Below are 12,356 nucleotides of genomic sequence, written 5' to 3'. Positions count from 1 at the left end.
CTGTGATCCCTGAACGCTGCATGATTGCCAGGCCCCTCACACGAACACAGACCGGCACACTTCTCCCGCACTCACAGTCACTTGGCTCAAGAAACTTGATATTTGTTTATCTCCATGGTAAACTGTGACTTTGAAAAACAATATAACATTACACTTTAGTGCCACATGGCAAGAATGTCTTTGCGGGAACATGCTGTTAGGGCACGTCAAACGGAAAGCAGTCTAGCCTTATTCACGCATGTTTTAGAAAGTGTATTACAGCGTTTTAACATTGTCTGAGAAGAATCTCTGTGAAATAAAGATATATGCAATTCTCATGTCCACTATTATCTGATATAAGACTATTATACCGCTTATAGTTTACAGTCCTTATCTTAACAGTGTTACTGAGAACCTGATTCAAATTTAGTAGTTACGCGTCTTTGTCTTGAATCATTCATTCATTGATCTACCTTCCGTACCGCTTACCCTCACAAGGGTCGCGGGCGTGCTGGAGCCTATCCCAGCTATCTTCGGGCATTGAGGCGGGGTACACCCTGAACTGGTCACCAGCCAATTGCAGGGCATATGTAAACAAGCAACCATTCGTACTCACATTCACACCAACAGGCAATTTAGAGTCATCAATTAATGCATGTTTACGGGATGTGGGAGGAAACCGGAGTGCCCGGAGAAAACCCACGCAGGCACAGGGAGAACATGCAAACTCCACAGAGGCGAGGCCGGATGTGAACCTGGTTCCTCAGAACTGTGGGTTAGACGTGCTTACCAGTCGTCCAGAGTGCTGCCTGCATTGAATCATATTTTGGGTATTTTAAGAATTTGAGTTCATATAGAGTGTAATGTCGAAATGAATGTTCTTGTTTCATATATCGACCAATATATCAGATATTGGTTGATATATCGGATACCCCCAATATCGGTATCGGCTGCAAAAATCCAATAACAGTCAGGTTCTAATATACATAAAACTATTGTGCAGCATTAATAACCAAATGTAATAATTACAATAAATATTTGTTTGAAAAAAAAATTCTAGGCCATGAATGTAGTCTAATCAAATGAAAAACAATAAATATGGGTGTACTGTAACTGAGTGTTCCTCTTGTGTATTCCTAAACAAATGCCCAAACTAGTTCTTTGTGCGGCGTTCATAACTTCGAAATGTCGTTTCTCCGGACATTCGTAAACCGAGGACGACCCCCCCCGTATCTATCTTGCTATGCTGGGAAAAAATAAACGCAGCACTTGCTTTTGCTTCAATTTTTCCTGAGCTGAAGTCAAAGATGACTTTTCTATGTACACAAAAGGCCTATTTCTCTCTAAGTCTCTGTTACTGAGCACTTCTCATTTGCCAAGATAGTCGATCTACCTGACAGGTAGAGGGACCAGATCAAGATGTTGAATAGACAGCATGATTATTACACAGGTGTGCCTCAGGCTGACCACAATAAAAAGCCACTCTCACCCCCAATTCAATAAAACTACATTTTAGAGTGGCCTTTTACTGTAGGCAGTGTGCAAAAATTGTTGCACTGTGTGAGGCAAATAGTGGACACACCAGATACTGAATGTTTTTATGACCCCCCCCCCCCCTTACAAATAGGCCTGTTGTGTGTACCAAAAAAATCTTAGATATTTAAATTTAGCTTAAAAAAAAAAAAACTAGGAGCAAAAACAAAAGCGTTGCGTTACTTTACATTTTTGTTCAGTATATCTTCCCTATGTATCAATAATATACAGAGAAGCCAGCTTGTTGCAGACCATTGTCTTTTTCAAAGCTGTTCTTCATCACTTGATGCTCTTCCTCCCGCAGTGACAGCCAGAACTTCAACAAGGTGGCGGAGCGAGTCCTGCTGCGACTGCAGGAGAAGCTGAAGGGTGTGGAGGGATGCACAGTGCTCAGTGTGGGCGGCCAGGTCAACCTGCTCATCCAACAGGCCATGGACCCCAAAAACCTCAGCAGGCTCTTCCCGGGCTGGCAGGCATGGGTGTAGATGGCAAATCAGAACAGGTTCTTACATTATCTGTATGTTCATCTTTACATTAAAAATTAAAATCTGTTCTTTATGAAGGCTGCAAACTTGCTTGAAGATATTTGTTGCAATTTTTAATTCTTCACAGGAATTGGAATGTTTTTAAGTTGACTTCTTGGTAAATGTCATGAAATATCTCTGCTTTGTTTTATGTTCTCATTGCGTTGTTACTATATTAATTTGAGCTGAAATAAAGCAAATTTTTAAAAAAATGTCAATATTTGAAGTGTTTGCATTGTGCACTCAGTCGTGGCACTGACAGAGTGTTGAGACAAGTAAACAAAGCTCATTGTACTTGTAGGCTCAGGTGGAAAACTTCAGACGTCGGCGAACGAGGCGTGTCCACATTGCCTCGCCATCACTCATTTGATCTCTCTGGTGACACAGCGCAGTGGCATTAGCGAGAGAACTTTTTTTTATGGAACAGCTCGTCGAAAATAACACGTCTTTCATCTTCGGCAAGGCTTAGTGTTAAGCAGATTTAAATGTTGGACATTTAAGCCATTCAGACAAAAATATTTTTGAGTGGACACATTGTCAAGGAAAATAAAAATGAGCACTAATACGGTAAGTTTTTAAATATTTCAATAGTTATGTGCATATAACTATATCAATTAAATACTGGATGTATGCCATTAGGACTGCTTTCTCCTGTGTAACGTCCTCTTGATTGACCAACCTTTTGTCATCTTTGGTTTGATGTCTGTTATTTGATGTTAAGAGTATTAATTGTCCATCAATTCTGTGTTGGACCTGAATTTTCAGCCTCCAAACATTTGTGCTCAAGGGATGTATCTTCAAATAGAACTGATGAGTCAAATCAATCATACTGTAGATGTGGTTACAAATGTTTTAACATGTATATAAAATATGAATATTTTTATTTTAATAAAATACTTTTTTAAAGAATTAATTTAAATATAATTAGAGCTAATGTATATGTCAAATTGTTTGTTTTACTATTCATTATTTATTGTTAATTGGCACATTATTTAATGAGATAAATGAACATAAAAATAAATACCTTTTAAATAATTTTAGTAAAACCAAATTAATGCAACATTCCTAATGTAAATGCTTGTCGAGCCAGATTATCCTCTCGGGTCCAACTTGATCCTGTCTGATTTGACTGTTTCTTCAAGAAAAATAAATTGATTTTTTCTTTTTTTCCCCCCCCCCAGTTCTATGTTGCACCTTTACTGCCAACCTTATTCAATCACATTAAGTCCATTTATTTATTCAATTTAGACTTTACTGGTAAAATGCAAGGCAAGTGTATTTGCTGAGCACAATTTGTACACAACGCTATTCAAAGTGCTTAACAGCTACATAAAATTATAAATCAAATGAAATTATTCTGTAAATAAGACTTCATTTACATTAGTTTAACTAGTCAATGCATAGGTCATCACTGTTATGCTATATGTCAAAGTTCAGTTAGGATGCTGTTCTTAACCCATTTGTTGCCAGACAAACAAACACCCCTACTTGTTTATCAGTGCCTCTTGCATTTTGACCATATGTTGTCCATCCAATACAGTATCTTTTCTTCATCTCAGCAGAGTCCTCCTCCTCAGATTCTTCCTTATCTGTTTATTTGTTATCATGCAGTCCTCCACTTTTGACACTTCACCCCCCCACTTACACTGCAGATTCTACCTTGTCATCATGTTCATCGTTTTCCTCCACTCCATTTGGGGTGGCACTGTGGGGAATATGGTTAGCACATCTAGTGTAACTCACATTTACAAGGACCTGGGTTAGAATTTTGACCTGAGCCTTTATCAAATACAGTTTCCGTACTCTCACAATGCTTGAGTGGGTTGTTTTCCGGCTTCCTCCAACATCTCAAAAGCATGCATGGATTCTAAACTGTCCATACGCATGAATGTGAGTGTGAATGGTTGTCTATAAATTGGCTGAGGATTCGTGGTAGTAAATTAATGGCTGGATGGAAAACTTCACTTCTGATGTAAGGGCTTCTTCTTCAAAAGAAGACAAGCATGTGGTGTGTATGTTGGAGCTATCACCTCATTACTTTCTTTCCTTTCTGACACTGACTAGCCATAAGATGACTGTCCTGGTCGTTCTTCTCCACAACCTTCTTCAAAACTACCTCACAAGACCCCTGTGCAGTATTTCGTTAAGTACTGTGGAAATACTCCAGAATAACACGAGGAGAGAACCTTGTATTGACCAACTAGATGAAAGAGCCATCTAAAGTTTTACTGTACTCTTCAGTGGGTGACCATTGACAGGATGCGTCCTCCTAGCCGGTCAGAAGTGATGCCTCAGTATGTTCACCATTTGGCCCCAAAGTCCCTGCCTGAAATCACCCATGCGACTCCACAACGAAAAGGTACTTTAGATTCTAAACAAAAATCTCCCAAAATTATAAATACTGAAATAATGATGATCTCTTAATTTACCTAAAAATGTCAAATCTGAGCCTCATTACTTGATAGACTTATTCCAAGTTGATCTACTTATTCTGTTGAATGAATGGAAACAGGTGGATACTCAGGTTTTATTTTACCTTCTTCCATCGCTTATAGGAACATGTATTTTTTTCTGCCCGTCACTACATGTCACTGGCACAGGGGAGTTTGAAATACTCCCTCTGCTTATTTTTAAATTTTTGACTTATTCTGGTGTTTATTGAAAGTGCAGCCCACCACGTAGCGCACCCCACCACCCCCGTAGAACACGGGGGCACCATACCACACTTTCAGAATCCTTGCTTTAGGGAACAAATTTGCATGGCATGTCATAAATTCAGATTTTAAAAGGCGCTGTTTTCATCCTTTGAAGTAAATCCCTTCTTTTTTTCAAGGCAAAAAAAACAACAACACAGTGGCATATTAAAGAAAACAAGCAAAAACAAAAATATTTAAAATATGAAAATATGTAAAACATTAATACAAGGTAAAAAAAAAATATATATATATATATATATATATACTGGATTATGATGGCATCCCTTCATATCACCCTGAAAGAAAAATTCTAAAACTCTTGAGGTTGTCTTGAGCACTGGTAATCATCTTGTGTTTGTTTTGTAACAGATTCCAAACAGAGATGTGTTAAGTATACTGTTGTTGCTGTCATCTGCTCACTGCTCCTCTTGCTGCTGGCTGGCATTCTCCTGGCCTATTACTGTAATTATGTCCTTGTGTACTCCTCCTCCTCACTGGAATGAACACTCAACTAGACAAACCATAACAGTGTGACTTCAAATCCTTACTCTGTCCTTTTTGGCAGATTCCTCCACCTGTGTGCATGGAATACCATGCGGTGGTAATACAGGCTGTGTGTGGGAGTCCCAATGGTGTGATGGGGTGGTGGACTGCCCAGCGGGCCAGGATGAAGCTTATTGTGGTAAAAAAAAAAAAAAAAAAAAAAAAAGTCATCAATTTGTTTATTTTTTTCCTGAAATAATCCAAAATGAGAGTAGCACGATGAACAAGTGGTTGGTACACGTGATAGGCTGTAGAAGTAGAAGTGCTGTAGAAAAGGATTATCGGCTAAAGAACAATCAAATGAGAGACTATTTGTAAAATGACATATTTATTCCAATATTTAGTATGTCAAACTGCTTTGCTTTCTTTCTGTGGTCAGTAAGACTTCATGGCTCCAGTTTCTTGCTTCAGATCTTCTCGACTCACACCAAACAATGGAAGACTGTTTGTTCTCATGGCTGGACAGCCCAATTGGCCCAAACAAGCTGCCGGGACATTGGATACAGCGGGTAAGAACACGTAGCTTATTTGGCTCTCAGAAGTTGCGTTTACATCTTGTTGTGTTTCCTGTTATGTGCTTTGACAGGAGCACAAGTGTCACATCAGGTCTACATCAGGTACATTCCGATGATGGGTTCTTGATGGTGAAGTCTGACCCAAACCCTCACGTACCCATAGTCCAACAGGTTGCTTTCAGGTTAGTAGAATACTGAACTTAAAGGTCCCGTATTTTATCAAACCAACTTTTTGTCGTATTTGGGATGTTATATTGGCTTTATGGGGCCTCAGTAAACATGTGAAATATAAATTAAAATCGTCCACGCATTGCTGAGTTCGAGACGTTTTCTACCAAAAGGCCTGAAATCAGGTCATTCAAATTTATTGAGCTTATCTACGTCACTAGCGAAGATCTCCGGCGACCTCTCTGCTCCTGAGCTAGCGCTGTCAACATAACAAACGTGTGCTCTCAGAAGTGGGTCTTCTGCATAAAGGCAACCAATCAGAAGAAAGGGGGCGGTCTTAGCCAAATATGAACAAAGCGGCTACAAAACTGGGTCGAACAGTAGTAAGTAGCTGTCAGAGGGGCCTTTTCTGGAGGTGTTTTTTTTTTTAAATGAAATTGATACTTTTGAATTAAGTGCATGTTTGAGTCACTCTATGGAGGTCTAAATACCCAAAATACGGGACCTTTAAAAACATAGAAACTAACTGCATCTCAATTCTCATTTTCTTTGCCTTCTGCAGCAACTACTGTCCGAACAACACTGTGGTGACATTGCTATGTACAGGTATGGTTTATAATACCTTCTGCAGTAATGTATCTGTTATAAATGCTGTCATTCTTGTAGCAAATTGTAATCCAGAAAAGAAGAGTCCAAGCATTTTCAGTTTTTTTTATGCACTCCATTTTTCCAAAATAACACGACAAGAAATAGGCAATACTCTTGCAGCTCAGGCTTCTTCTTACCTGAAAGCCTAATGAGAACAAGCAATATAGAAAATGATAAAAAAATGTTTAAAATCTACATATCAATTAATGCTTTGTTGTTTCTAAGATGCTCCTTCACCCCTCAGATTGTACCGGAGGCGTAAACTCCAGCAGGGTTTCTCGGAGCCAGCAGGCCTCCCTCGGGGCCTGGCCGTGGCAGGTCAGCCTGCAGCTTGAGGGTTCCCACCGGTGTGGAGGTGCTATCGTTTCCCCTTACTGGATTGTCACAGCGGCTCAATGTGCGGTAATGTGAGTGTTCGCAGGCTGGAGCTTGTAGTAGTTGTGGTATCCTTAAACCAACTCGTCTGTGTTATGTCTGCTCTGCAGGACGTCCAGTCCTGGAGACTGGTCAGTGTATGCGGGGCTTGTGGAGCCTTTGGGCATTCTCTTTAACCCCGCTCACGCCGTGAGCCTTGTCATTGCTCACGAAGGCTTTGACGGAATCACTCACAAGAATGACATTGCTCTGATGAGACTCAGCAAACCTCTAGACTTTACCGGTACGAGACAGCAAACCTCATCTCAATTTATTCTTTACCATCTACAGTACATGCCAAAACTACATTAAACTACTTAGTACTACTCATTCTATATGTAGTAACTAACGTTCAATGCTCCAGTCATGCACGTATCACTACGTCCTCTTCCACTTGTAGCGACATCTCCATGTGAGACTAATGCGCCACTTTTAAAGTGAATGAGAGAAGCCGCTTCCATTGGTTAGGATTTAAGTCGGCTGTGAACACCCACACACCAGCGCAGATGTTCCACTTTTCAATGCGCTGTTGTATGCCGGTTCCACAAAATTACTAAAACCGTGTCTAGCCCGCCTCCTCGCAGAGTTATGTCAAGCAGCGCTGAATTTGCACTAGTCCCGAAAATAGAGCCCCTAAGGACAATTTACAGTCTTCAATAAACATGCCTGTTTTTGGAATGGCAGGGAAGTTGGAATACCATAGAAAACACACAAGCATGGGGAGCCGAGATTCGAACACTGAACCTCGGCGCTGCGAGTCAAACAATGTGGACAACTGTCAGGCATCACCTGAATTTATACAATATTTCTCAAATAATGGACATATGTGTGTATATATATATATATATTTATATATATATATATACATATATATATAGCATACTTTTCACACAGAGGAATCAAAGTCCTTCAAATAGTTAAAAATGCAGTCATGCATATACAGAATCACAACAAGGGTTTGCATGTTGTGTTTTTTCCAGCGTTTCTGTCTTCCTCCCACATTCCCAAAAAATGCTTGTTAATTTCACTGAAGACTAGATATTGTCTATAGGTGTGAGTGTCAATGGTTGCTCGTCTATATGTGCCATGTAATTGGTTGGCAACCAGTCCGAGTTGTACTCAATCTCTTGCCCAAACAAAGTCAGCTGAGATAGGCTCCGGCTCTCCAGTGACTCTAACGCGGTCAAGCGCTATAGAAAATGGCCGGATACAGGACTATAAATCTAATTACTAGTACTATGAGCATGTTTCCACCAAACAGTACCTGAATAGCGTGGCATCATAATAGCAGAACAGTATGTAACTTGCCAATTAGTTCAACAAAGAAAAAAAATGACACAGTACAGTATGGAGCTGAGTGCTGACACGACCTGTAAACAAGAACACCAATTAAATCCTATCGCTGTCATCCGCACAGCATTTTTTGGGGGAATGGCGCTTCTGTCTTCTACCCATTCTGTAGCAATCCCCAAGTAGCCCACAAAGTTTGTGGCTTTATTCCTAAGCGAGTGCAAAGATCAACCACACTGAATCACTGGTATAGGAAACAAAAATAAAGACAAAATAGAAGAAAGGAGACGGCACGGTGGACGACTGGTTAGAGCGTCAGCCTCACAGTTCTGAGGACCCGGGTTCAATCCCCGGCCCCGCCTGTGTGGAGTTTGCATGTTCTCCCCGTGCCTGCGTGGGTTTTCTCCGGGCACTGCGGTTTCCTCCCACATCCCAAAAACATGCATTAATTGGAGACTCTAAATTGCCCGTAGGCATGACTGTGAGTGCGAATGGTTGTTTGTTTGTATGTGCCCTGCGATTGGCTGGCTACCAGTTCAGGGTGTACCCCGCCTCCTGCCCGATGACAGCTGGGATGAGGAGAAGCGGCTCAGAAAATGGATGGATGGATGGAAGAAAGGACACAATTTGAAAATGCTAATGCGAGACAGTTACATGTCAGATTCCCAGAAAGGAAGAATTCTCTGTTGACCAATCAACAAACATCAGTGTGTCTCACTCTATCCATACACAAGCACATGTACAAATAACAGACTCCTTTCAAATAAAACCTACACTTCAAACAAATAGATGAATCTGCCAAATGATGTATTTTTAAGATACAGTATGTATTTGCCTTGGTAGCCTCCAGTAATGTTGGTCCCGTGTGCCTCCCAAATGTTGGTCTTAACATCTCAGTCCCCGTAAATGGCTGGACAACAGGATATGGTGTTTCACTCAATGGAGGTGAGGCATTACACAAGCTGATTCTTTGCTTACTCTAGGGAAAATGCACAAATTATATAATTATATATATACATTTGCTTGTTGCTATCCCCGTTTGCTGTCTTAAATGAGATAATGTGCATTTTGTCACCATTTAAACTAGTTCCCATATGTCTTCATTCAAAATAAACAAAGGTTAAGGAATTACAATACACTTTTTAACTACCACTTGTGGACTCTGGTTGAAATCAGTGAGTTTTGGGGGGGCGGTTCTGTCTCATGCCAATGGAGGGTAGGACTTTCGTTACCGTGCACTATGACGAAGCGAGTGACTACTCAGTGTTGGCAATTTAGCGATTTTGTTGCTTTATTTACAGACTTCAGTCCTGTCTACCCTATTTTTTAAATGGGCAACTAGCAGCTAAACTAGGTACTGTGTAACTAAAATTCAACTGGTAAATAAAAACAATCAAAATTCTAAACACTCACTTTTTGTTTTACCACGTTGACTTTCGATACTTAAGTACATTTAATATTAGAAAATTACTTTTGATACTAAAGTGCAGCAAATGTCAGCTACTTTAAGACCTTTTCCCCCCAAAGTTATATTTGACACTTTTGTCTTTTTCTGTTGATAAGATACTTGTGCCAAAATACCACTTTAAGGTACTTTATACAAGATTGTCTAGCAATTTTAACCATATTCGCTCCCTCGAAAGGGTAAAGTAACTCGATTTGGGGGCTTTCATTATGCAAATTAGCTGAATTGTCATGTCGTATTCGCAAAATTCAGAAAGGCTCTCTCATAGGCATACTTTTAGAAATAGGCAGAGAATAAAATATTTACTTGTTTGTGCAGGCACTCCAGAGACCCAACTATTTGGATACAAGTCATGAAAGTCAATTTTGCTTCAGATGTCCCCTTCAAAGTTATCATTGAGACAAAACATTTAACCTTTTGCCCGAGTCCCTTTATTTCATAGCGTGACGTAAAATGTGTGCATCTCAAGATGAAAAATGCTAAGGGACGTTCTGTTATGCCTCAGACTCTCTATACCTGGTTGAAGCTCAGGTCTCCCTCAGGGATGCTGCGGGATGCAACAGCTCCACAGCTTACAATGGACAAATATTGAAGGACATGCTGTGTGCCAAAGGGGTGCAACCTGGACCGGACGCATGCAAAGTGAGGGCTGCTGCGTCATATGCTATTCCAGCTATTGAGATCGACTATTATTTAAAATCTGTCTAACTGTTGCGCAAATATTTTAAAATGGAGATATTGACAAACTGGTTCAATTATTGTGGCATTTCCCTATTCAATAAAAACATTAACTAGCAATTTCAATTATTAGTAGTCATTTTTTAACTACCTTGCTGCTAATATATCTACAGCCAACTTATTACAACAAGATAGAATAGCTCAATGAATGAACTTGGTGTGTTCACTGTTCTTTGCTTAGACTGACAGTGGTGGGCCTCTGGTGTCTCAGAGCGACGGCTTATGGTGGCTTGTTGGGGACAATATTTGGCCAGAAAGTTGCACCGACCTGAACAAGCCAGGTGTTTATAGCAACGTCACCTTTTTCTTGGACTGGATATACCATCAGATGAAGGTAACTATAATGAAAGATCTGTTTATACTTTACACTGATTCTCTTAATTCTGTGTATTTGCAGAAACATCAAAATGACCGAAGACATGCATGACCACTAGTCGAACTGAAGATGTTGTTTACTAATGGTTTAAACGTGTCCCCATCCCCATCATTGCCAACATAGTGCAAGTTATTTCCATAAAACCCAATTTGAATGGAGTTATTTTGATTTAGTTATCCCTATTTTACAATTACTACAATTTTACATAGTGGGCACGGCCAGAATCTTTAAAGCTGCTTTATTCACATTTCAGGTGTTACGTAGCTTGCATAACTTCAGACATGGATAGTGCGTAAGATTCAGATGTCTCGCAGATAATGATATCATATCACACATTAGAAACAAATAAATGATCTTTCCCAGATTTCATCCATCCAGCCATTTTCAACATCACTCATCCTGGTTAGGGTCGCGGGGCGCCGGAGCCTATCCCAGCTGACTTCGGGCGAAAAGCGGACTACACCCTGAACTGGTCGCCAGTCAGTCGCAGGGCACATATAGACACCGACAACCATTCGCACTCACATTCACACCATCACTGAGTGGGAACTGAACCCATGCTGCCCGCACCAAAGTCAGGCGAGTGTACCACTACACCATCAGTGACTCGGCAGATTTCATGTCATAGTATTTTTTTTTCAATCATGGCCAGTCTTGTGATGATTTTGTCACAAAACAGCAGAGGATGGTAGAGTAGCCAAATATTGTACTCAAGTAAGAGTACTGTTACTTTAGAATAATATGACGCTAGTAAAAAGTAGTCCTCCAATTACTTGTGGAAGACTAAGAAAGTACTCAGTGAAAAAACGACTCAAGTACTGTGTAACTAGTGAGTAAATTCTGATTTATTTTAATCAGAGCATGAACATCGAGTGAAATAATTAAATAAAATATGAATGTGCGAATTCAGATATTGCGGAACAATATCACTTAATCTAAATCATAAAATAAAATCTTAGTAAAACAACAAATTAAGGCAAATTCAGTTCCAAGAAATGGTCTTATACAAAAAATTGTTTCTACTTGTTAAACTGCACAATACTGTAGGCTCACCAGGCAGATTACAAAAACAGGAACAAGGCTGCAATGGATATAAAAAGTATCCACAACCCCTGTTCAAATGCCAGGTTTTTGTGTTGTGAAAGAATTTTGACCAAGATAAATCATTTGAAAACTTGTTCCACCATTAATGTGACCCGTGAATTTGTAAAACTCAACTGATTTATTTTTGTATCTTCTTGAGCGGGGAGCTGAAAATAAACAACTGAAAGAAACTTTAAAGTGATTGACTTGGACTTGACGTTTAACTTGCTGCCTTCTTGGCCAGGTCACCATTGCAAAAGAGATGTTCGGTTTTAACTGGTCTTTTACCTGGTTAAATCAAGTTTAAATAAAATAAATGCTAATACATCTGGTTGCATAAGGATGCACTCCTTATATGTAATTGGCATGTGACTGTGTCCAAAA

General features: G+C 39.9%; 2 protein-coding genes across 5 annotated transcripts in view; both read left to right on the top strand.

Annotated features, from left to right (window-relative positions):
* The window catches only part of atm (ATM serine/threonine kinase), a 35,653-nt gene extending 33,413 nt beyond the window's left edge, over positions 1 to 2,240 (top strand). For all 4 annotated transcript variants that reach the window (XM_061681278.1, XM_061681279.1, XM_061681275.1 and 1 more), the window contains exon 63: positions 1,817 to 2,240. In XM_061681278.1, the coding sequence (XP_061537262.1) occupies positions 1,817 to 1,997 (181 nt within the window). In that variant the 3' untranslated portion in view covers positions 1,998 to 2,240. The remainder of the gene's footprint in view (positions 1 to 1,816) is intronic.
* A 2,053-nt stretch (positions 2,241 to 4,293) lies between these two features.
* Positions 4,294 to 10,940, top strand: LOC133405345 (transmembrane protease serine 2-like). Its single transcript, XM_061682212.1, has 12 exons — positions 4,294 to 4,395; positions 5,102 to 5,194; positions 5,298 to 5,414; positions 5,655 to 5,784; positions 5,862 to 5,972; positions 6,521 to 6,564; positions 6,851 to 7,013; positions 7,092 to 7,264; positions 9,154 to 9,255; positions 10,281 to 10,417; positions 10,695 to 10,847; positions 10,911 to 10,940. Exons 1-12 carry the CDS (start codon positions 4,296 to 4,298, stop codon positions 10,938 to 10,940), a joined length of 1,353 nt encoding a protein of 450 aa, XP_061538196.1. The 5' UTR covers positions 4,294 to 4,295.
* Positions 10,941 to 12,356: the final 1,416 nt, after the last annotated feature.

The sequence above is a fragment of the Phycodurus eques genome, chromosome 7 (assembly GCF_024500275.1).
Source record: "Phycodurus eques isolate BA_2022a chromosome 7, UOR_Pequ_1.1, whole genome shotgun sequence".
Taxonomy (NCBI): Eukaryota; Metazoa; Chordata; class Actinopteri; order Syngnathiformes; family Syngnathidae; genus Phycodurus; species Phycodurus eques.
This window is presented reverse-complemented; position numbering and strand designations above follow the sequence as displayed.

Coding starts and splice junctions, on each gene's coding strand:
- LOC133405345 (XM_061682212.1), top strand. CDS start 4,296: ATGCGTCCTCCTAGCCGGTCAGAAGTGATGCCTCAGTATGTTCACCAT. Junction 5,195..5,297: donor CATTCTCCTGGCCTATTACT/GTAATTATGTCC, acceptor CCTTTTTGGCAG/ATTCCTCCACCTGTGTGCAT. Junction 10,848..10,910: donor GGATATACCATCAGATGAAG/GTAACTATAATG, acceptor GTGTATTTGCAG/AAACATCAAAATGACCGAAG.